The sequence below is a fragment of the Rhinolophus ferrumequinum genome, chromosome 4 (genome assembly GCF_004115265.2).
Source record: "Rhinolophus ferrumequinum isolate MPI-CBG mRhiFer1 chromosome 4, mRhiFer1_v1.p, whole genome shotgun sequence".
NCBI classification, from domain to species: Eukaryota; Metazoa; Chordata; class Mammalia; order Chiroptera; family Rhinolophidae; genus Rhinolophus; species Rhinolophus ferrumequinum.
Genome location: NC_046287.1, coordinates 103,093,165 through 103,118,825, shown reverse-complemented (window position 1 = coordinate 103,118,825; position 25,661 = coordinate 103,093,165). Strand labels below are relative to the sequence as shown.

General features: G+C 41.3%; 1 protein-coding gene across 8 annotated transcripts in view; it reads right to left on the bottom strand.

Moving 5' to 3' along the window:
* FRY (FRY microtubule binding protein) overlaps nucleotides 1-25,661 on the bottom strand; it is a 430,430-nt gene that overhangs the window by 58,964 nt on the left and 345,805 nt on the right. For all 8 annotated transcript variants that reach the window (XM_033103879.1, XM_033103871.1, XM_033103873.1 and 5 more), the window contains 12 exons: nucleotides 23,090-23,172; nucleotides 17,999-18,149; nucleotides 17,353-17,456; nucleotides 16,437-16,622; nucleotides 14,060-14,258; nucleotides 12,587-12,708; nucleotides 9,679-9,866; nucleotides 8,532-8,626; nucleotides 6,399-7,006; nucleotides 5,513-5,610; nucleotides 4,969-5,139; nucleotides 1,221-1,361 (listed from right to left, as the gene is read on the bottom strand). In XM_033103879.1, coding sequence (XP_032959770.1) covers nucleotides 1,221-1,361; nucleotides 4,969-5,139; nucleotides 5,513-5,610; nucleotides 6,399-7,006; nucleotides 8,532-8,626; nucleotides 9,679-9,866; nucleotides 12,587-12,708; nucleotides 14,060-14,258; nucleotides 16,437-16,622; nucleotides 17,353-17,456; nucleotides 17,999-18,149; nucleotides 23,090-23,172 — 2,146 coding nt within the window. The remainder of the gene's footprint in view (nucleotides 1-1,220; nucleotides 1,362-4,968; nucleotides 5,140-5,512; nucleotides 5,611-6,398; nucleotides 7,007-8,531; nucleotides 8,627-9,678; nucleotides 9,867-12,586; nucleotides 12,709-14,059; nucleotides 14,259-16,436; nucleotides 16,623-17,352; nucleotides 17,457-17,998; nucleotides 18,150-23,089; nucleotides 23,173-25,661) is intronic.

The window sequence follows — 25,661 nt, the reverse complement described above, 5'->3', positions numbered from 1 at the left end:
CAATGCAACCTGAAAAATGCAAAAAAGAAGAAACAAATTTGGCAATCACTTTTAGGCATTAAGTAATAAATTAAGCAAGTAATGTGATTGGTGAAATTAAGATGGAAAGAAATGTCCAAATTTGCACTAAATTGCTTTGTTAGTGAGTTTAACCAAGAAAATCTAGCATTTGCCCTTGAACTCTGAAACTCACCAAGTACACTCCTGAGGCAAAAGAGAGAACTAGACAAGATGTGGAGAGAAGGATGTCTAAGCTCTTGAGCTTGGCCCCTCTTCCCCCGCCGAACCCCATGGTGGTCCCACACTGCTCCCCATGGCCTGGCGACCCCCTTCTTTAGTCTGTGGTTGTGTGTTTCAGCTTAACTTCTAGGCTCTAGAAACTTGTTCTGGTCTGTTTGCTCTTAATTTTTCTTTTTAAAAATTTTAATTTCTTTCCTTTTCCCCCCTAGTAGTCTCAGATATGGCTTTGAAGAATCAATCTGTGGGTGTTTGCTAGGCTTGTTTGCAAGTGTCTGCTAGGAAGGGGACCTGTACCATGCCACGGAGGCACTGGCTTTGGAACCCCAGGGACCTGCGTTCAGATACCAGCTTCACCTTTACTAGCGGAGATCTTGGGGCCAGTCTAAAAAAAACTTTTTAAAAGATGGCTTATTATAGAAACATTCAGATACACACTGGAAAAGAGACCAATAAAATGAACTCTTGTACTCTCAATCACTCATTCACATTTTGTCATTTTTTTACTTATCCCCCAACATTTTGCATGTGTTCTTTGGAGTATTTTCAAGTACATTTATACAAGTTTGCTAACCTTCGTCCCCTCAATTCAGAGGTGATTTGAACCTCTGAGTTAACCCTTTGCATGTGGAAACACCTGGCCTCCAACCTGGGATATGCAAGTTCCTTCTCCTTCTTTGAAATGGGAAACTCCATATAAGAGCCTGGCCCTGCCCTCCCCACAAGGTGTGTGTTCTTAGCACCCATCTGTAAGCCCCAAGAGGCAGAAATGTGTCCTTTGAAGGAGCACACGGGGCCTGGTCCCATCTGCTCAGTGTCGCTCTCAGGTGTGGTCAGCTGCCTTCCTTACTGCTCTACGCTATGCATACATATCAACAAACACGTGAGTGCCTGGCCAAGCAAAGCTCCATGCAGTGCTGCCGTCTTGCTGGAATGACTCTCTGCAAGCATCGATTCACAGGTGAGGTTACTGAAATACTCACTTGCACATATTTCTCAATGGTCTTCAGGACTTCCATGTTAAACTGCTTTATGGGAACAACCGAGAGGTCCATGTAGCTGAGCAGGCTGTAGATCACCTGAAGGAGCGGCTGCTGCATGGCAGGGAGGCCCTTCTCCAGCAGCTGCGGGATGAGGACAGCGTGAGTCAGTGCTTATACAATTGCACATTTCCTTAGAAGGGAAGGGAAAATCCCAGCTACTGAAGAAATAAAGTCTTAGCAAGGGCCACATAGGTAGGCCTGGATATCTAAACATGATACCTACACCGCAGAAATCAGCAAAACAAACCTTGAAAGGAAGGCATCACACACCATAAATTATCCAAAATTGCAAATGGAAACAAAAGATGCAATATATCAGCTAGTAAGTTGGCAAAGATTAGAAATTGCTAATAGTATTGGTGAATATTTAAGACAGACATTCTTACACATCAGTGGAAACGTAAATTGGAAGATCTGGTGGTTGAGATCCAGAGTATTAAAATGGTTCAAATCTTTCCAAAGAGTAATTACACGATTAGTAACATTTCCAAACCTAGAGATAAATACTGGGATTTCTGTATGAGATTTCAGCATGGCGCTATTTATAATGGTAGAAAAACCCCACACAAAACAAAACAGGAAGGCTCTGTGAACAATTTAAATGTTGACCACTAGGAAAATAGATATACAAACTATGGTAAATTGTATGATGACATATCATGTAGTCAACAGAATAACATTTTTAGAGACAGTAAATTATATCAGATAACATTAAGTGATGGAAAGTATATACAATTTCTGTGTAATAGATGCCAATATTGGTGTGAATTTGTTATACAGCAATAACACTGGAAAAAAACCCAACAAAACATTAATAGCGTTTCTCTCTAAAGAATATATTTCTTTTACTTTCATTTTTTATTTTTAACTTTTCTGTACCTTTCAAATTTTCTGTTTTGAATTTATACTGAGATTTTATAATCAGAAAAAAAAATCAATGATACTTTCAAAAAAGGAAAGCAAAAATATTGAGAAAATGTATGTGACACACATCATGATAAAAGGTTACCATTCAAAGCAAAGAATTAATAGAAATGATTCAAATAAATGCTGAAGTTTATTTCAAATGTGCTCAGAAGAAATAACTGAGCAGTTAACACATGAGGAAATAAACAATTATGCAAATTGATGTGTGGAAAAATGAACATATCAGTAGAAAGGAAATACATAAAGAGAATACTTTTAATGTACCAATAAAAATATTAAACTGAAAGAAAAAGAATGAATAGAATGAAAACATTTAGTGGGGGTAGGGGAAAACAAGAATATTCATACATTGTTTGTAGTATTATAAATTGGGACAACCTCTGTGAAGACCAATTTCCCAGATGTGCAGAACTAAGCAATATCCACATAGCCAAGCCCTTTATCTGGATAGTTACTTTGGGAAACACCACCAGAAGAAGTGATCCAAATATGATCTGATAATAAAAGGACCATTTGTAATAGAAAAAACATGAACACGAGCAACAAAAGGGAGATGCTGAAGCAAACTGTGTTACGTTAACCCGATAAAACGTCACAGTTATTCAAAATGATACCATGGGAGCTATATCAACACATGGAAATACACATAAGGTCAATGCTAAGTGAACAGAGAAGGTTCGATGGAAATACTGACTACAGCTACAGGAAATTAGCTGTATGTGCGTGCCAACACCCGTAAGAATATGTCAGTAACTGAAATAGGAGTTAATATGTATTATATATACACGGTGGGAAGTTAAGTTCATAATACAAATTGTGGTGACAATTTGTGATAAGGGCTGCATAGAACAAATGAGGTAATTCATCTTTACTTATATTTTTACTGTGATAAAATATATATAACATAACATTTACCATTTTAACTGTTTTTGAGTGTGCAATTATAGTGGCATTAAGTACACTCACATTGTTGTGCAGCCTTCGCCACTACCGTGTTTCCCCGAAAATAAGACCTAGCTGGACCATCAGCTCTAATGCATCTTTTGGAGCAAAAATTAATATAAGACCCAGTCTTATATCATATTATATTATATAAGACCCGGTATTATATTATATTATATTATATTATATTATATTATATTATATTATATTATATTATATTATATTATTATATTATATTATATTATACCTGGTCTTATATTAAAATAAGACCGGGTCTTATGTTAATTTTTGCTCCAAAAGACGCATTAGAGCTTATGGTCCGGCTAAGTCTCATTTTCGGGGAAACACAGTATTTATTTCCAGAACTTGGTCATCATCCCAACCGGAAACTATAAAACAGTAACTGTCGATCACCCCATCCCCAGCCCCTGGTAAGCACCATTCTACTTTCTGTCTCTATGAATTTGCCTACTTCATGTACCTCATATAAGTGGAATCATATATTTGCCCTCTTGTGTCTGGCTTATTTCACTTAGTGTAAGGTTTTCAAGGTTCATCTATGTTGTAGCCCGTGTCAGTACTTCATTCCTTTTTAAGTCTGAATAATATCCCTTGCGTGTATCTACCACATCCCATTTGTAGTTTTGAAACTGTTATGTTTAGCCACCCAAACCAGTATTGCCTCCTTGCTGTCTGTGAAAACAGGCTCCATCTGCCTTCGTACGCAGGGTGTTTGTATTGGTTTCCTGTGTGCTGACATGAGTGTGCTGGCTTAGTCACTCTTATGGGGACAGATGTGACCAATGTGATAATCAGAAGCAGCCAGGTGGCACTTATGAGAGGTTGTTTACAGTGCTGGGGTGGGGGGAAGGAAAGAGCAAATAAATCCTGGGCTGTTGACAGTCTGAGTACAGACCACACATAATGATCCATGTTGCAAATCAGAATCCTGCAGGACCCACCATAAATGCTGATGGATGGGGCAACTGCCTTCTAGGCAGAGCCTTTCAGAAAGCAACTGATACTTTAACCTATCTGTACCCTGAGTGGGTCACATAACTGAAGAAAACTTAGAATAACTGTCCTCACCACTTCCAAAAAGGCCTGGCAGCAGTACGAACGCATTTCCCTAAAGGAAAAGCAACACTCAGTGCTGAGACGAGGTAGCTGCTCTCCGTCATCTGCCTCGTGGATTTCATGACCTGTGCACTAAGGTATTGGGGACTGGGGGTGCCAAACAGAATACGTTTCATCACGTTTCAACACAATGCTATGTGTTTCTAGCACCAGCATCCACAGAAGTCAGACTAAGGGTTTGTGCTAGAAACACATTTGTAGGAGGACAAAAATCCTAGTTTTAAAAGCAAACACAAAAGATGTAGATAGAAAGGTTATTTCAAAATGTATGCTTCAAGAATGAGTTTAGGGCAAACAACCATCAAGCCACAAGAAACTTCTGAAATAAGATTTGAACAACCAGAGTGATTAGGATAAAATACCCTGTTGCTGCCCCATGCTGACAGGTGTTCATGGACTAAACAGAAGGTTAAGCTTGGGGGTGCAGCTATGCCTCGGTTCAAATGCTGGCTCTGCCACCTTAAATGTAGGGCAGATAACTGAACGTGGCCGAGCCTCAGATTCTTCATTATAACAGTGTCATTACAACTCGCTGGGTTGTTGTGAGGATTTAAAGTGATTGCAATGCATCTATGATAATATATAATGGCACTCAATAAATGAAGAATATTATCATTAGTTCTGTGTAAATATTTTACCCACGGAAACTATAATAGAGCTTATCCTTTGGCGAAGAGCTTACCTCTGCCAGGTAGGTGACCATGTTCAAGGTAATGTCCGCATATGCTTCATGAAGGTACCGGCAGACCACATTGACCCAGGTGGCACAGTCTCTTGTGTAGCTGTGTGTCTTATAAAGAGTCATGACATGTGCGAGATTGGAAAGTTTGGGGTTCTTCTCTTCCAAACAAACCTTACAGGAGAGGAAAAGCAGTCAGGGATAACATAGCCTAATGAACAGGAAGAAATGTTAGCAATTTTGTTAGAAGTCCTGGCAGTCAGGAAAACAAATTGATATATTATTTTTTGGTAGGCTGTGGAAGTGCTTATTATATTAGTTAGCTAATATAATTTTCACAAATTCTTTCCACTTGCTTTTTCAACAATGAAACCAAAAATGACAGTGTGCATCAGCCACCCAGCATGCACGTGAGTAGTGACGTCAGTTACTGGATTCGGGCATTGTGGAACTCATAGCCCTCTCCGGGCCGGGTCAGTTTGGTCCAACTTGGGGCCTTCCAGGAGGCCTGGGCAGATCTGCCTGGGTGTGGACCCTTAAGCTATACCTGAGCAATCCTTTCGGCCACATCCTTGCAGAACTGATTGGGGCTTTCAAAGTGCTGAATCAGCTGGGGCAGGAGACACAGGACGTTCAGAGGAAAGCCTGGGTTAGAGAAGATACAATGGAGATGGCTGATTATGGTGTGTTTTAGCTGTCGACAATGGGAAAGCACAGTACAGATTTTATCCTGAGGTCATGCAAACACAGTCTATTGAAGCATCTTTCATATGATCTAACAAAATCCAGGAAAAAATGTACAAACATGATTTTGAAAAGCAGAATAAAAAGACCTAAAGGAGTAGTTTGAAATTTTTATCAAAAAAACATATTTTAAGGAGAACCTATGTGAAAGAACATAAGCCAATCAATGTAAGTCTTATTCATGTAATCAAAAAGACTAAAATGCTGAGGAATGGCTTAGTACCACTGTGTTAAGCTCTAGCTTCATGTAAAGAATCCTGGGCCTCACGCTATGGTGTTAAAAATTCAGTTTTTGATTTGACTTAATTCAGAACAATAGGGAACTGAGAGAATTTTCAAGTGGAAGAGAAAGGAAAGATTTAAGAGTTAAGAAAAATGGGAGGAAATATCTGTACAAGAGCAATGGGATAAACGAACAGTACTTGATCTGGAAAGCATAAAGAAATGACCAATATCTTACATACTACTTCTGCCCTTTTTATGCTATTGCCTTAAAAATATCTTCTGAAATATAAATAATTAAATAATGTAAGTATGTCATATGAAATTTTGAAAGGAAAAACAAATGAGTCCCAAGGAACCATTTCTCAGCAGGACTACTAAAAGCAGTAAGCCCACCTTATCTTACTACACAAAACGTGGACACAACGACCCCCAAAATTGTGAGAGAGGGAGTGTGTTGGCCTTACCGATGGCTTGGGATGAGTCCACCATAGATACTTTGGACACCGGTGTCAGCAAACTGAAGAGCTGCAGGGTCAGGTCCGTGGTGGTGAGGGAGGTGAACCCTTTTAGCAGCAGCTGCTGTAACCCTGAGAAGTCTGCCCACTTGAGCTGTGCCTGGAGTTTCTCAAGTTTTTCTCGGTTCTCAGCTTTATCGAGTGGCATGTGAGCCAGTAGTCTGTTCAGCAGCCTTAAGGCCATCAGGTATTCGAACTCAAAATCAGATTCCATCAGGGCCACTGTGACCCAAAAGATGGTGGCCAGAAGGTTGGTTGGGTGGTTTATGTGTGATGGGTCTGTGAGGCTGTCCTTCAAGGAGGATGAGCTTCTGGTTTTTGAGGATAGGGCTTGCTGGGTACAAGCCTGGATTCTGTCCAGTGTGGCACTCCGAGGTGGATCTGAGGACCGGTCGACAACACCAAACTTCTTGGGCACTGAGAAGCTCCTTTGATGCCGGCTCCGCTCTGCAGTTGCTGTGTTGCCACTGGCTGTCCCAGGGTTCACATTCAGCTGTCCTGTGCTCTTTCTGCTTGCTGTTAGTTTAGTGCTGGAGCTTAAATCTGGTGATGAAGAGCTGGGTATAAAAATAAAAATGCTCAATAGAAAGCTAACATGCTTCAGTGAAAAGCTTGTCCTTTTAAGATCCAGCAATGTACAATAAGGGAGGGACATCATTCTTTGAGAATATTACTTTCTACTCATTGTTTTATATACTCTTAAAGGGATACATTCATTTATTCTTAAACTTAAAGTTATGATAAATAAAAGTTAACAAACTTAACAAGAAAATCAAACTTAACTCACCAACAAAACAACAAAACCTAATACTAACTTCCATTTATTGAAAGGTTAAAGAAATAAGCATAAAGTTTACTGATCTTTCTTTTCTTTTTTTTGGTTTGAATTTGGGTAGTAGTAATTATGAAAAAACAATGCACCTGATAGGTACAAACTTTAATATTCTATTAACTGACTGATAAGGGAGCAGAAATGAAAATGATTATTATCTGGAAAGAAAAAAGTTAGCAAATGTTTGTGTCAAAGGAAAATTTTTGCACTTATAAAAATGTATAAAAATGATTTCTAAGCCTATTTCAGGCTGAGAAGGTAAATTCTTTATCAACATTTCTGATAAATTTGGCTGATTTAGATATATCTGTAGGTTTATAAGAATAAATATGTGTGATGTTAGCAATCACATTAAACTTATCTATACATAAAAAAACGCTAAATGTAAAAATGAAACAAGACCCAATGTGATATAACATTACTAACTCAATTTCAAACAAGATGAACTGAATTATACAAACAGAATATGGAATCATGGATAATTAGAAATGGCTTATTAACATTGGCAGGAGCAAAAGGAATTAAAACATAAAAAAGATGCTAAGGTAGATATTTTACAAGTAAAAATCAACATTTATTCCAACTGTTTTGATATACCGTGTTTTCCCGAAAATAAGACCTACCCTGAAAATAAGCCCCAGTTGAGACTGTCAGCCAGTCAGACACGTTTAGTACATTATGATGATGTTCCAGAAGAAGATGACATGACTGCATTTGAATAAATGTAGATTGTACATGAAAAAATAAGACATCCCCTGAAAATAAGCCCTGATGGAGCAAAAATTAATGTAAGACCAGGTCTTATTTTCAGGGAAAAATGGTAGTGATGGTTCAAATCAGTTTTGTATATATTTGTTTAAAAAATAATATTCAGTTTTAGTTTCTGTTTATAACACAATAGGATATTATATAAAATTTGAAAAATATTCAAAGACATAAAAAAGAAAATGAAATATTAATATTTGTATTACTTAGAGATAACATTTGGTGTTTATCTTCCTGACATTTAAAAACATTATATAATGTGTATATATTATATAAAGTGTATACGTGTGTGTGTGTGTGTGTGTGTGTGTGTGTGTGTGATAATTTCTCTATTTTAACTTAAGAAAATGTCATACATACTTTTTCAGGTCACAATTGACTTCAAAAACAAGATTTGATCTTTGGACTTTGCCCAAATTCTGGGCATCTCCCAAATATTCAGTATAGTATATTTGATCTCAAAGTGTCTTTGAACTGGTTCTCACCGAGATAGTACAGTTAGGAGATCACTGTTCTTCAAGCAGTCAGACAAGTTATCCACGGCAGCTTCCAAAGTCAGGAGTGCTTCCATTACGTAACCCTGCCAATCACGCAAAGACAAAATCTCATGCTGCTTATAACTGCTGTTAACTTCTTGGGTATAAATTTAATTAATGCAAACTCTATTCAAATCATGTTAATATCACTGAAAGCTAGACAGTCATTGCTATGTTAATTCACAAAGTCTAAATACAAATTTTAAGGGCCACTGAGGAAATTCAGACTTAGGAGTTAGCAAATAATCACAAAGACTTATTTCCCTAGGTCTGAGGTCCTCCACAAATCGATCTCATTTGAATCCAACAGGGAGGGGGCAATACTGAAGGTGTCAGGCGTGGCTCCTGGCTGAGGGGGGTGGGGAGGGGCTTTGAAATACAGAACTGCGATGTCTGAAAGCCAGAGATTAATGGATGAGGTGTGAGGAGGTCTGTGGCTTGATGGCATTTTAAACAGCACTTCCAAGGGCCAGAAGGATGAAAAGAAGCTAGAGTCTATAGTCGTGCAGGCCGCCTGAGAGGCAGGCACATTTCTGATGGAAAATAAGGGCTTGGCCCAAGCTACAGGGCTGGTAATGCCCTTGGCTTTCAACCTGCCCAGCTCCCCAGTCTCTGGTCTGTACCTGCAGGGTCTTCTTGTGGCATCTACTCTCTCCATCACTACTTCAGCTAGTCTCAGTTTACTGAAGGCTGACCACACAGAGAGGGGTGGTGTTTTGCACAAGTACAATGGAGATCTCTTCTCTGGGTGGGGACATTGCACAACTGTGTTCTAGGTTGGTGGCAGAAAGGTCAAACAATACAAGAAAACGTTTCTGTCCCCCATGAAATAAAACCAACAACAAAGAAGAGTCACTGAAGAATGTTCAGTTGTCATCTTGAATAAGACAGATACTATCCATGGAATTTCTAGAACAATGCTCCTGGGGATGATTTTTGTAGATATAAAAGTCAACCGCTTAAAATTTTTAATAAACTGTGCATGTCCAAAGGGCTGGAATAATTGGCAAGAGAAAGAAGGCTCCGAGAAAGGTGTTACCTCCGCAGCTCTGAAATGAGAGAAGCAGGATGCATCTGCTGGTCTTTCCTCCCCTACCTGAATCTCGTCGCCATGTTCTCCAATCACCTCCACCAGTCTTGAGAGAAGGTCAGACAAGGCGTGTGCTGACAGCGGTTGTTTGAGTGCCCGGAATATCTGGAAGGATCGACAGGCATAGTGCCTGGAAGAGCTCGCTAGGGCTGTCTGCAATGCAACTTCACTCAGGTGTTGTTCCAGATGGAAGCCTAGGGCACCGAGAGGCCAGAGACTAGGTCAACCACCACTCTGCAAACTGGGGCAATGGTTCCCTGGAAGCCTAAACAGGCTCACTACACAGAGCCACCTCCTGATGGTACTTATTTACAAATTAACCATAATAAAACCACACACACACACACACACACACACACACACACTTCAATAAATCTTAAGGAGGCATAGTGTAGTGGAAAGAGTCAGAAGCTTTGGAGCAAGATGGGCTTGTTTTGAATTATAGTTTTGGGAGTCTGAGAAAGAAACTTTTTCTCTATGCGCCTGTTTCCTTATCTTTAACTTGGGAATAATAGCACCTATCTCACAAAAATTGTGGTGAAAACTAAACAACGTAAAAAGTGCTCAGTACAGCGTACCACACATATATGCTCATAAATGTATTATTATGTATTACACTGCTATTTATCTACGTTGTTCTTCAGACCACTTTATACATGGAATAATTTCACTCCTTTTTTTTTTCATAAGAGAATTTGTTAGAAACCAATTATTTGAGTACTTGTGTATGTAGAAGCTGTTAGTGAATTTAGTCAACTCTAAACACAGCTGAGGCCTGGGCCAAAGTCTTGGCTCTTCACAATAGTCTGTAAATACACAGATATTGAAATGTAGACACTGCAAAGAAAGCAGTCGTCACTTCAACCTTTACTGGAATATGTCTTCTTCCAATAATAGCATGAAGGGAGTCAGCCATCAGAAAACCACTCGATCAGGTGGAAACGAAGGTGTAAAGCCCATGACTGAATCCCGGGCCATTCAACTGTATGCGTGGTCTGCCTCTGTGCAGAGAGAGACCTGGCTGAAGGGTCAGAGGGCTTGATGACAACAGCAGTCTGGGCTGTCTCCGTGGCACATTTGATTGTCACATGAAAGCGGACCAGGTGAGTAATTCTGTGTCATTGTTCGTAGCTGCCACTTGGCCATTTGACCCTAGGCACACGTTGGCTGTATAAGAAAATGTTCCTGCACAGTGAACAAAGGGTCTTGGAAAATGGACCAGGGTGGTAAATGTTGGATGAAGCCCACATGGACCATCTCACAACTTATGAATGGGTCATGTTTCAAAATAGTTCTTTATGTCTTTATTTGGTTTGTCAAAACATGTTTTCCTCAAACCATTTTATACGTGGGAGTTAGGTCAATGAACAAAAACTTAGTGAAATCATAACATGCCTGAAGATGAGAACTGTGCTAGGAAGACTGTAGACTCCACCACCAAGATAATGGCCTTTGGGGAAAGCTACTTAATGTGCAGTCACAGAGTGGACTGCATTTCCCAGCTTCCCTTGCAGTTAGGAGTGCCTAACTAGTGGAATGTGGGAAGAAGCACTGGATGCCATGTTCGGGCTGGTGTGTGAAGTCCTAGGAGTGCCCTACACTCGCTCTCTTCCTCCTCCTGCTGGCTGTGCACAGGGGATCCAGTAGAGGCCTCTGAGCCTAGGGGGTGACAGAGCCATGAGATGGGGGAGTCTCCAAGCACCAGGTGGAAGGCTGCCTGCCCAGCCTCCACAGTGAACTGTTATGTAACCCAGAAATAACCTACTGTGTTGAGCCTCTGAGCTCAACACTTTGTTACAGCAGCTCTGCCACCCTGACTAATACAGGCATTTCCAGGAACACATTTTATCATGCTATAGTGAAAGCAGGCAGAAAGCGGAGATGCAAAAACAAACTGTAGTGGGTAAGATATCCTGAGCAAAGAGTGAAAAGACTAGACTCCAAGCAGCAGCCCATATACCTGCTGAGAATACAGCACGGCATTCTTATGTTTTCTCTGTTCACATACAAACAGCCAATTCCTTTCTTAGGCTATGTTCAATTATTAAGTGACTTTCAAGTGGGGGGAATACCAATATATGAGGTCTTCATATTTCAAAGAAATTCCACAGGGGAAACTCAAAACTGGAAATGGCAATCCTAAATCTGGAACAACGCTCCCATTTCTATTTATCAGTATTTTTGGTGTTTTAGTAAGTATCCTCTGATAACGAAAAGAGATGTAGCTAATCTAGAATGTTTCAAACTGTGAAATGGGCTAATTATTAGAGCAGCTGCAAAGCTGGTGAGCCACATTTAGTTAATGTGTCCAGCCAGGTGTGTGAAAAAGGTAGGAAGAATTATTCCATCATGCTAATAAACCACATTTAAATTTCACACACAAATCAGCCCAGGCCAAGTTGAATCCAAATGGAATTCAGCTAAGGGCTTTAATGTTATGATTCTATTATAGCCTAAATAGGAATCACGCTGTGTTCAGAATATTCAGTGCTCGTCGACACAGGAATTGTTAGCAAATATTTTTAAAGTCAAAAACATTTTATCACAAAATTCTTTTTTTAAAAACCGGTTTGCAAGGCTGACAATTTCTCACCATTGAGTCTGTATCTAATCAGTTAACGATTTACATCTCATGGTCTTCTTTAAATAAAATATTACAGGCACAGTTTAATTCTAGTAATGCAATGAAACAAGGAGAAGCGTAACTTTGGGGAAATTATTTGATAGAGCATAAGGTATACAAGACATTAGCAGTCAGTTAGGCACGTCTGAAATAAACTTCAACATTCCCCTAGGAATATTCTTCTGCTATCGGTTCTTCCCCATACTCCCGACTGTGTAGGAATGTGGGGAAGAATGAGCTCTATTTCAGGAAAATCCTGAAAATGGGATGTGGAGAAACAGGATGAAGTACCTGATTTAGAATCTTTAAATACGGACACGACGTGGCGTAGAAAATTAGTGAGCTGTTCAGCACTCTTTGAATTTTGGTTTTTGGGCGTGATGTCTTCATGGCACCAAAGTGGACCAAATGCCCTGAAACAAAACACAGGCAGTGTCAAAAATATAACTGTCATTTTGCATTTTTAAAACCATCTATGCAGTCCTAACTCTAAAGTTGCAATATATGTTTTTAAAATGTTACTAATTCATTTGGGGGTGAATTTCAGTCTTATTTAAGAGCATACTCAAAACAGGCCAAGCTAATGTGGAGACACAATTTTCTTATGTTTTACTAACCAAACCAAAAGCTCACGACATTTAATCACAAAATGAAAACCTCTCCATTCACCAGAACAGTGTTGGGCACATAACAGATGCCCCATAAGTTTATTAAATAAAATGGTATAAAATGCTATGTAAAATATAGATTTAGATGCAGATGCGATTTGCACTTGCACGCGTCTGGTTAAAATGCTTTCTGAGGATTGCATCATCAGGTGTTGTCGAATACTGTAGCACCAAATTGGAGACACAGCCTCTGCATCTACTGTGTTTTTGACAGTGAGAACAGGATGGAGCCAGATGTGAGGGTTTCAGAGAACTGCCTTCCCAACATGTGGCATTGACAGTGGTGAGTGGTGACAACAAGGCATTCAGGACGCTGAAGTCCCCTGTGTGTGTAGGCACCACCAGCCCTTCCTAAGTTTCCTGTACATTGAGTCCCCCAGGGTAGTGACAGCTATGCAGAACACCCTGAATTGTTAACAGATGAAAGAAAGTGGTCTGTTCTTTCTTTCTTTCTTTCTTTTTTTTAACATTAATTGAAGCATTAGGTGAAGAAAGAGAGCTAACGCACACGCTTTTATACACGTGCTGGGCCTCGGGATACTAAGAACTCTGAAGAACCAGAAGGCCTAAAAAATGGAATCGCTCACAGCTTTTCTTGATTTTGCTTTACCATTAGTTTGATTCCTTCCCTATCATGCTTCCTATTGTCTCTGGTTTCTGACTTCCATTTATAAATGACTCTTTGGACTGGACTAGTGGGCACTGGTCCCTCTGCAGCTGCTCCTGGGTTGACTGCGGCCGGTACCTTCAGCTTCCTGACGGAGGTTATTCGCCACGTCTCAGGACTTGCAGATCCTGGCAGCTCTAATGGATTAAAGTCACGCTGGCCAGCAGGCCCTACTGTCTCTTGCCTCCATCTGCGGCACTGTTGGTAAACACAAAATCTCCCTGCCCATCAACTGTGACAGCGGTGGAATCTTAGATAACTTCTACCAGGTCTGCCTTGTATACAGACTCCAGCAAATGCAATTTAGAAGAGAAAATAGGACTTTGCTAGAACGCCAGGATCACTTTTCCATCTATTTGGTTTCAAAGTGATGGCATTTCTCCAAAAGCCCCACCTGAGAACAGCAGCTTGTCTCCCTGGCCTCCTTACCTGGTTGTCAGAAACTCAATGAGCTTGTTTGCCTTCTCATCCATGTCAGCAGCCGTGTCCACATCTTCCACCTCGTGGGTCATCTGGGGGAGGTTCCCGCTGCTGCCCCCCAGACTGATGCTGGAGGAGGTGGAACTGGAACTGAGCCCCGAGTCTGGCACTGGCGATGACTGGTCCTCCCGGAGGAAGTCAAAGCCACCTGGTGCAGAAGAAGATTAAGGTGGAGCATGCTAGGCAGGGCACATGCGGAGGGCAGAGGTGAGCACACAGAAGTGTTGCTTATTTCAGGTTTTTGGAGCAAACTTTGAAGTTTGGCTTTGGCTATGATTAAACGAGACTCGGTCTTTCCTTGCTTATGGAATAGTTGCACTGCTTTGTAAACGCGGGGGTGTGTGGTACTCAGAGCTTAGAGAATTACTTGATAGAGCATAATGCAAATATACATGACATTATGCTCTATCAAATAATTTTCTACTCTGGTGTTTTAAAGGATGCTTTCTGCAAAAGAAGTGGGGTGTGTGTGTGTGTGTGTGTGTGTGTGTGCGTGTGTGCGTGCGCGTGCATGCACACACACAGGCTGATGTATAGTTCCACTATGCATCTGGACCTATCTGCTGTTAATAAATTATGCCTGGATATTGGCCAAGTTAAACATTTTTTGAGGATACCAGTCACTTAATGGCTGATGAGTAAGTTATACATCATGTTTTTGAATAAATATGCCCAGAATCATGAATATTTTGTGTATATTAATTATTTTAACAAACCATATATCATGTTAGTCAAAGAAATATGGTATAAGCAAATATTGTTTTTACCCCACTACATATTTGGTTAACATTCGACATCTCTAGGTGTGTTGTGGGTTTGAAAATGTGTACACATGACTATCCCTTTCCCTCTTATTTAAAAATCATAAAAAATTCATAGTCTGATGTGTCTGACAGGTGTATCGAATTAGAAGTAAGAAGCTCTAGATCTGATATCATCTCTGCCATGTATTGTGTAATCTCAGGGAGTTTATAGGCCTTCTCTATACCTCAGTTTCCTATTATGACAAGATAAAGACAGTGATTTCTGTCACAGGTTTTAGTGTAGATTTGAAAATAACTCTAGTTGAAATGCAATGTCCAATAAATATCACACAAATGTTTATGAAAAGGAGACACGTCCCAAACCTTTTGTACACCTACCTATTTCAAGTGTGCTACAGAGTCAAGCATGCCAGCCACCCACTGTTTGTTTTGCCTAAGGATAGTGTGTTTTGCCACTATCCTTTTATGCCACATCAGTGGTACATGAAGACAAAACTGATGCACTCAAAGATACACAACTCAACAGACCTTGTAATTTTTTCAGCCTAAGATCATGTGCTTAAAGGAAAACATTCTTGTCCTGGGGAGTGAGAAGAGCTAGAACTTGGGAATCTGTAAATGAAGCATCTATGGAAAAGAGCATGGTGTGTCTCTGAAAGGCTATTGTTGGATTATATTCAATAAGTATAATGTGGTTCAAAATAAAGACAATAATGATATGGAAATATATTTGCAAATATTCAGTAATGAAGAAGTCATATTTGTTTTCCAAAGACTCATGCTAACATCTCTCAGAGGAAGGCCAGTGTTGAGTACAGCTGATGAATAAAAGGTGCATCTTCTCTAAGTTTATGAAGAAAGTACGTGGTGACGTGAAATGCCACACCATATCCAGTGCCAGCGGAGTGTACAAAATAATTAGGTAAAAAGGGAGCCCTGGATCTCTGTTGCTCATCACCATTTTAAGATATTTAAAATGTTCTGGCTGTACAAGAGCACCACGATCGACCCTTTGGGGAAAGTCTTTATGAATGGCTGGACACAGCTGAGTGATATCTTTGACTCAGCTAATGTTTCTGCTCTCATTTCTAAAGAGCAGTGGTTTTTGATATACTTCCACTCATTAGTGCCTTCCAGAAAAGTCAGTCTTTAATAAAGTGAAACTTCCTCAGGGAAACTAGAAGGAACACAAGTGACACCTCGGGCACCTCGGCAGTGCCCTGCTCTCAAGGTGATGCAGAGGGCCACTGTTTTCTGCTTCTCATCCTTGTAGGGTTCTAGACTGACGCTCTTGTCCAATGGACACTTTCACTTTCCATGTATCAACATTTTATGAGAGCAGCAACATAATAATAAGGAAAATATATTTGAAAATATTCAATAATGATTTTGAGAGGCTTGTTAACAGCAGGTGAAATGCTGTCTATTTTTCCAGGCTATTTTATTACTTGGAAAGATGAAGGGTAAGAGCACTAGACAAGGTAACTTGGGGTCCACAGACACCTTGAGTTATCTCCACACCTGTGACCTGACTCAGGCTCTCGGCCACACCTTCCTGTTACCTGTGTAGAGATACTCGGGTTGATAAGCTGGCTGGACGGTTAGAGTCTTAGCTTCCCCCATCTCTCGAGTCTGCAGGAGCACAGAGGCAATGGCTTGGAAGTTGCTGTTGCAGGAGAGGGCAATTAAGAGGTGAAGAAGCAACTTTTTGCTGTGTTCAAAGACTTCAGGCCGGTAATGGTCCAAACCTGGAACAAGACATGGAAATTCTTCGTATAAACAAAACTTAAGCTCGCTTAGATTCCAGGGATGGTAAAGATTCCACACCACCCAGAGGGAGTGGGGGGAACATACTTAAAGGACGTTTAGTTTTCCTTGCTAGTGTTTGTATTACCAACAGAAAGAAGTTATGCTTAGGGAAAATAAAATGTTTTATTCCTTAAATCAAATGTTCTCATAAAATGCTAATAGACGGACTGCGCTTCACCTCTCTGACACGGTAGCATTCCTCCTTCCTGAGAGGTTTTCTCCCCTGGACCCCCTCTTACTGAAGGATTCTGCTTTTATTCATCTCTCCGTAACCACACCCCCTGGCTGGCTGTCCCCTTCCCATTTTTACTCTACGACTCGGGTGTTTTAAAATCTCAGTGTGTGTCCGGTGTGCTCTATATTCTTTCTCTCTATGCACTGATCATGTCTTATGGCTTTAAATTTATCACATCCAGCCACAGACCCTGAAGAGGCCCAATTTGTTTTGGATATCTTCATAGATATCACGAGTGAGGTGCCACTTTCTCTATACGGTAGTAACAGGTCAATTGGAAACAATGCCTGATGGCACAAAAAGGCTATGAGAAAGGGAGGAGACTAAGTATTTAAAAATGAGGAAAGCAGATGTTGATGTGAAAGGAAGGCTCCCTGGATACGTCTGCAGGTTGTGACCCTGTCGGCTAGAAGTGCTCTTAGACCCAGTCTTACCTAAGAAGACGGCATGGAGTAATAATGGCAGATGGAGGGCCCAGTCTTCTCTTACACTGTGATCCACAACCATCTCAGTCATAAAAATCACAGCAATATTGCACCTAATCAATGAAATAATGGCATTAATGCAACTTCTACAGAGGATGGAAACACATTTATAGATCATTAGGTCCCAGTTAAATACAACTCTGAAGCCTGGCTGAAGAATTAGGTAAGACCCTTATCCCAGGGAAGTGGAGTTAACTTCTGACATTGCACAGAGCTCCAGAAGAACAAACATCAGTGGACTGATCACATGAGAGAGCCTACTCGTCACTAGGCAACAAGAGCTGAAGGATGAGGAGAAATAGATGACAAGGGTCCTTCCTTCAAGTTGCTTACAATCTAAAAAGCATGACAGAATCATGACCATATCAAGGTGACATCAAAGAAAAATTCAAAGGGCTACAAGGCAGCTCTGCACAAAGGTTAATATTTGACCAAACTCTGTCTATATACTGAGAGCTGCAATTCAAGTCATGCATGGTCCCTCTGATTTCAAAGTTCATTTCATGTGATGGGACCTGGACTAGGCTCCCCTCTTCTTACAGAAGAAAAAGTCCATTCCAAGCGAAGTAGTCATTTCCCCGCACGTGCTGCTCACCTGTGGAGTGGCCCCCGAGGGGTGATGGTCTCTGGGAGGTAGTCAACCAGGGGGGCCCAGCACCCCCCAGTGGAAGGCATTGGTAGGGGCTGCGGCTGCTTGGTCTCTGTGATAGTCAACAGCCAGCCCGTGTAGGGAGAAATGGGGTCATCTGTAGGGTGAGAAAGACAGCGGGCTTTATTTTCAGGGAGAGAATTCTGTTTTCCCTGCGTGTTATTTTTAGAAAGAGTCTTACAACTTCATGCTTGTAAAAACAACTTTCTAAGTGTTCAATTTGGTGAGTGTGAATTATATGATCAAGTGGGTTAGAATTACTTGATTAGGTTTCTTTCATCACTTTATTTTTGGATGCTTAATTTATAGTTATTCATTACAGAGTGATGGAAAACAGATACACGGGAAGAAAAACATGAAAACACATGAGATCCCATCACCATGCCAACTTGCTCTTCTTACTCTGGTCTCCCCATCTCAGTCAAGCGCAATTCCAAATCTCCAGTGTGCCCAGGTCAGGAGCCCTGATTTCTCTCACAGCTCACATCCTGCTCATAACCATGATGATGAAGATGGTGACAGTCATGATGGTAACAATAATGACATTAGAACTAACACGGAGAGTTATGCCAGGCACGGGTCTACGTGTTTCTACACGGGTCTGCGTGTTTCTACACGGGTCTGCGTGTTTCTGCACGGGTCTGCGTGTTTCTACACGGGTCTGCGTGTTTCTGCACGGGTCTACGTGTTTCTGCACGGGTCTGCGTGTTTCTACACGGGTCTGCGTGTTTCTACACGGGTCTACGTGTTTCTACACGGGTCTACGTGTTTCTACACGGGTCTGCGTGTTTCTACACGGGTCTACGTGTTTCTACACGGGTCTACGTGTTTCTACACGGGTCTACGTGTTTCTACACGGGTCTGCGTGTTAAAAGTCCAATAACAGGTACCTATTACCCCTACTTCACGGAGGGGAAACTGAGGTTACGTGACTTGCCACCATCACATATGCAAGAGCTCTACCATCAAAACGTGTCCCGAATAGGAGCACTTCCCACCGTCTCCATCAGAAGGCCCGGTCTAAGCCCCTGCTCCCCAGCGGGTTAGCCGAACAGCCTGCTTCCTGTCCCCCAGCATCCACCCTTACTCATCCTTTGTGGTCTATTTCCCACAGACAGCCAGAACCTGTATTTTATTTTATTTTGGTGTAACTGACCAGAGCAGTTCTTTCAAAATAGAAGCTCATGCATGTGTCTTTCTCTGCTTAACACTCTCCAGTGGTGCCCCTTCACACTCAGAATAAAATCCAAAGTTTACACCACGGCCTTTCAGGCCGTACATCTCCCTCCCTCCCGCTCCTCTCTCGGCTTGTCTCCTACTGCCATCCCCTTGCTCACTCCACCCCAGTCATCCTGTGACCATGCCAGGCCCCGGCCGCCTCAGGACCTTCACATGTACCCTTCCCTGTGGCTGCAGGCTTGTTCCCAACGGCTGTGTGGCCCGTTCCTTTACTTTGGGCACATCTCTGCCCAAGGAGCACCCGGTCACAGAGGAGCTGGGTGGCCACTCCACCGACATCCACGCCTGCACAGTCACTCTCTGTCCCGTCAGCCTGTGTTAGTTTTCCTCCGGGCACAGATTACGTCACCAGCACTGACCCCCCTCACCCCCCTGCAGCTCTAACATACGCTCCAGGAGAGCCCCGACTCCTCTGTTCTGTTCACCGACATTTCCCCAGTACCTGCAACAATATCTGCCATGTAGTAGGGGCTTGAAATATATTTTAGTAATGAACGTCCTCAACAATATCTGTAACGTAAACACGGCAACAGTTTTCATGGTGTCACTTCTTGTAACGCTCTCCGTACAGCCCAGGGGCATTCAAGACCAGCAGGTCAACTCAAGGCCACATGAGATGTCCCACGGATGTGGCCTCAGACAAGCTGGCTTAATCCTGGGATAGGTTTTAGTGTATTGGTTTTTCTTGGTGGCACTTTCAAAAGGCAGTGACAGGTTTGCTGCTGCTGATCCAATGTAGAGCACTGGCCTGAACAGTTAGCAGCGCTGCCGGAGGGGGAGGTGACAAGTGTGACTGAGACAACTGAGGCTCTGATCAGGGATGGGCACTGAGACCAAGCACAGCCCACGCCTCCTGGGAAGGGAGCCACGGGGCTGGCAGGGATGTGAGCATTCTCTCCAGAAAGTGACTGCTGGCTCTTTCTCACACACTGACAAATGCACAACGGGAGCCTTGCAATTCTAAGCCAGGAAGCTTGGAACAACTTTAGCCCGGAAAAAATTTAAAGCAGATGTAACAGTCACTCATCTCACTCCTCTCAGTTAATTACCTATAGAACTCTCACCTTCAGCAAGTTAACTTCTTGCATGACCGTCCAGGATAAGGCAGCTGCAAAATACACTTGTAAGCAATTGGCTACTCTATAATACACTCTGAAAGTGGAGCAAAAACGGAGAATGCTGAAGAATGAATGGACCCAAACTTGTGATATTTCTGTTAGGAAAGGATAGACTAGTTTTTGTTTCAGTGATCCTCTCAGATATAGATGCAATAAATAAAACTGTGCTGAGAAGGATTAAATTGACCTAAAACTGGTTTTCTACAGTTAGGTCGAAAGCCTTGTGACTCAGCTTCAATCCAGCTTAACTAGCTGTATCCTCATTATGGGGTTGGATACCCCATATAAGTATCTAACCTTGGCCTTGGAAAATAATGCAGATATTTTCCAACAGTTCTGAAAAAAATAAAAAAGCTTACATAATATTGGTAAAAAGCTACTTTACAGACTAGGACTAAATCAGTTTGTTCGTACAGTTTACTCAAAGTGCTATAGATTTTTTTAATATAGAAAACATACTTAAGAGGCTGCACACAGTCCCTCCTTTTGGATAAACCCAGACCACGAAGCACCAGGTCTCTCCTGACCCTTCTTACTCTTCCCACCTCTCCAGGAGCCCTCAGGAATCCTGGGAGGAAATCATGGCCCTTACCATGTACCAGATGCCTGGCCATAAGGTTTTGGAACTGAGCCTGAACTATGCATTTCTTGTGGCATGATATGTTCCATCATTGTGTAGCTGGAACCAAAACTACATCAGGGAGGACCGAGTTACCAAAGTCCTGAGGGTGTGGGGCCGATTAGAACTGCTGCTTCTCCAGGACAGTCAAGTTCTCTGATTTGAACACCCAGAGAAGGATCTTAGTATATATTTTACGGACTTTCTGTCATGAGATCTATTTGAGTAGTTTGATTTCATGTTTCTCTTGTAATGAGTAATTTAGCTGTCCGTACCCAAAATAAATGCTATGAAGTCTAATTTTTCTGGCCAATAACAGCAGTCATGTAAAGATATTACTGACACATGACTCAATTGGATTCCAATTGCATACTCCAAATTTTCCCATTAAAGTGTTGTTTATACTGGTACAACAAATAAATAAGCATTTCTAGGTAAAATAGAGGCCATAATGATAATATTAGACTTTTTATTTCCTATCTGAATTCACAATCGTTTTTTCCCCTCTTTATAAATACTTCTATGACGTTTTTGGTTTGTCTATAAAGTTAGTGATCTGAATTAATTAACTCATTTTGTTCCAATTATCCTTCAAATTTTACTATTTTAATATGAGGAATGTGAGTTTCTACTACCAGAGGGCTCTGATGGTATGTTTTCAAAATGATTTATATTTTATTTATTATAGTGTTTCTACCAAATTCTACGTCCTGTACCCAGAAAATATGCTTTAAATGAATCAACTGGCTCAGGCCAATGATATTCCTAACGTACATCCAGTCAGGGCGTGTTGTGTTGTCATCCCATGCCTGCCACATTCCGTGGGGGGGGAGTCAGGATTTGACTGCTTAACGTTTTCATGATTCAGTTTTTCTGTCCTCAAATTTGGGGTTACAAAATATTACAAAGTAAGCAGACTTTTCTTGAACCAATGCCTCCATTTCTCGGGACCACTGTCCTCTGTAACATCCGGTCCCACTTGGAACCCCTGGCCTGTGCTCCCAGATTCCTGTTCAGTGTTTGCATGGCACAGACCCCTGATGGGGCCCAGCGAGAAGGGAAAATGCAAACAGCTTTATTTTACCTCATACCAATGGTTCTAGAAACAAGTTTTATAGGGACATCGCTGACACGTAACCTAAGTTACAGTTTGGTAATTATACATGGATTTTAGCCAGTCCTCCCATTGGTATTGTGAATGGTGGAGAATTTCCTATCTATGCAGTTAGAGGTAAAGTAAGGGAAGCTGAATTGTGGTGTCACAAGGACTACTTAGCTCTGGTCCCACTCTGCACAATTCCACAGAAACAAAGCAATGGCTACAAAGGCCCTAGGCACTGACTGACTTACAAAATGGACCTAACTCATGAAATATCATATTTACCCAAATAGACACCCAAATAGACAAATTCCACCAGTTAGTTTACTGATTTCCTTAGCATCCCTAAATGTCACTGGGAGAGTTGATTCTAGAGTTTCTGTGACTTGTGATCACGTAACACCCTTTGCCTGCTCAGTATTTGCATACGTTGCCCAGGACTTAACATCGATGATGCCTTGACCTGTTCGGTTTTTGTCAACTTCCCGAGGAACAAAGGAATTTCTGTGAAAATTATATCTCCCATTTGAGCAAAGTTTTCACTTGGTTACTGAGACTATGCTATTGAGAGATTTAGTGTAAAAACAGACTCTGTCCTGAGGGAACTGATTCTCTAAGCTTAAAGGTTAACACCACTTCCAAGAAAAACTGCATCATGTGTTTTCTAAGGGGACAATTTCTTACTAGTCTCTTCCCACCTGCATCATTGGGGAACAAATGCCAACAATGTACAAATACAGGTTTGGGTAGTAGCATGAATTTTTATAAGCTTGATTTGTCTACTGCTCGGCTTCTTGTTTTTACGATGCTGACTCTGTGCTCTTTTGCATAGTTGGGTTAAATGGTTACTTAATATTTACGGGCCCCTTTTTAGTAATTAGGAGAAGAATAATCAAAATACCCATATTTCTTCTTTAACCATCTGCCTTCCGCCTGAAACCCCACGGCCTGGTGGTACTTACTTTTATCCTCGTCATATGACCCTCCAGAACTATTGCTGTATCTTGACTCCAGGCGAGTGTGGGCTCTGATGATATTACTAAACCTTCAAATACAAGAACAAAAACGTCATGAAATACGGAGTGTGTGTGAATGCGCTATTTCTCACAAACACACACTACTATTTAGTGGTTGAGTTTTTGGCAGCTAGTTCTGATGATTCTTTTCAAAAAGGAATACTGTGAAAACTGTGCTCCAAACGTTTCTTTTTCACTCGGGAGAGTCAGGGGTCTCTCTTACTCATAGCACAGTTTCAAACCTTTAAAAAATAAACCTTTTAAGGCTAACATTGGAATTGAACTAGAAAATTATAACATTTGTTTGCAAAGAAAATGGAGGTGATACTGAATAATATAAATCCTTATTCACATGGTAGCCTGGATAATTGCTGAATGATTGAACAAGTAGAAGTAGAAAGAACTGGAGATACACAGAAATAGGTTCATAACAAATCTTGGACTTTTTACTGGCTTTAAAGTTTCCCTTAAAATGATCGAAGTGTCTTTAGGAAAAGGTTAACTAGCTGGTTGTAATACCAACAGAGGAGGTCTTTCTGTCTGTCCTATCTTGTGGCTTAGAAGTAACCCCCCCAAAAAAAAAGTACAAGCAGAGTAACTTCACACACATCACTCATTTGCTCTCACTCATTCATCTCTGAGATAAGCATTATTACTTCATGAATGAGGAAACAGGCCAAGTGAAGTTAAACAACGCGTCCAGTGCCAACCAGAGGGTGGTGGCAGTACAGGGACAAGGCGGACCCAGGGTCTCATGAATGAGCTCTCACTCGCTAGCTCTGTGACCTTGGCCAAGTCCTTTACTCCTTGGGGAGCCTGTTTCTACACTTGCCTCAAAGGAAGAATAATACTTCACCATTTATTTTGTTGGGTGTGGAAATCAAAAGAAATGACGTGAGGATGTTTCCCACTCTGCGAGAAACCATCCACCTCTAAGGTATTAATTATTGTACTTCCATCTTGGCTTTCTAGAACACTTCTCTGCAGGGCACCAAAGACTTTCAAATCAATAGCATTTGAGTATTATCCAAAGACCTATAAGGTAGGGCAAGGGTGTAGCTGAGGGGAAATGGGAATGAAATGTTATGTCTACCTTTATTTTATATAAAATGATATGAAGCAGGTATCTATATATGCAGCCAAAGCAAAGAACGAAGCCTGTGCAGAAATATCTGGAAAATTCAAGCTAAGGTAGGAGTGTACCTCTGCACTGCTACCTGTGCGCTCACAGACTACAGATCAATGCTCGATGTGCCCGAGGGCAAACACAGGGCCCTGGCAGCCCTTCCCGTGCATGGAGAAAGAGATGTCTCAGGGCGGGGTGTGCATTAAGGTGCCTGCCTCCTCCCAGGTGTGTCACCTCAGAACACGCATCCAAGATTGGGTTTTCTAAACACGGAAATGTGTTGACTCGAGGGGGTCTATAGTGACTTCACTTTTATTCACTTCTTAGATATGAATAAAATCTAAGCATCTTTTCCCCCCTCCTGACACAGCCATCTTTTCCCCGGAAACTCTGTACTTCAAATATTCTTCCTTGTCATATCTGTTGGGCTATTACTTTGTGAATCCATACAACAGAAACTGGAAGATGTCCACTGAGTTTCATACAAATCAGGCCACGTAGCCGTCTAAATCAGACTGGCACTTATGAAATTGAGAAAGTGACAAACCTATTACCTTCTGAAGAAGCTCTCTGATCATGCTCGTGCTGACAAAGGTGAAGTTATAAGCAGCATATGCAGCCAAGGCCTCATTCAGCAAGGAACAAAACCAGGGTGACTTAAGAATCGCACATTGGACATTTGCTCGGGACACAGACTCCTAGCTGCTCCAGAATCGCCACGTACGTCATGTGTACAGTCGTGCTCTGGAGGGTCTAGGCAGGAAGAATTATAGAATGGGTGGCAATTCTTATCTTTTCCTTTTGGAGATGGATCTAAAGGACTGTTAGGGAGCGTTCATGAGGCCAAGACGCAGGGGAGGAGCGAGCCCCTTCCAGACTCTCCTCCTTTTTCTGGGGAAGATGGAAACCACAATGCAGTGCATATGCAGCAAGGAACAAGTAAAAACGTCTTCCAACAGTCAAATCTGTCCTTTCCCTTTGCTTTCCTGGGGTAGAGAAGATAATTTTGGGCCTGGGCCCTAGAGGAATTTCAGGGATTAAGTAGATCAAATAGTCTTTAACATCAAAGATGTATGACTTAAGAAATATATCATGAAAATAGCTCTGATAAGAGAAAAACCAGAAGGACAAAATGTTTTCCTAAGTTTTATCTTGCTGATTTAGCTCAAAATAAGATTTAGGCAACTGTGTGTAGATTACTGATCTTTATCCCCCTCTCTCGAGACAGATCCCTGGAAACTTCCATAGTTTTAAGTTTATTGCTTTTAGTTCCCTAGAAAAATCCTCTCATGGAACTACAAATTTATAAACTAGGCTTGTATTAAATGTTGATGTATTGAAAATACTTATGGAGTTTGTTTCTGTATATTTTACAAACTGCTATAAACTGCT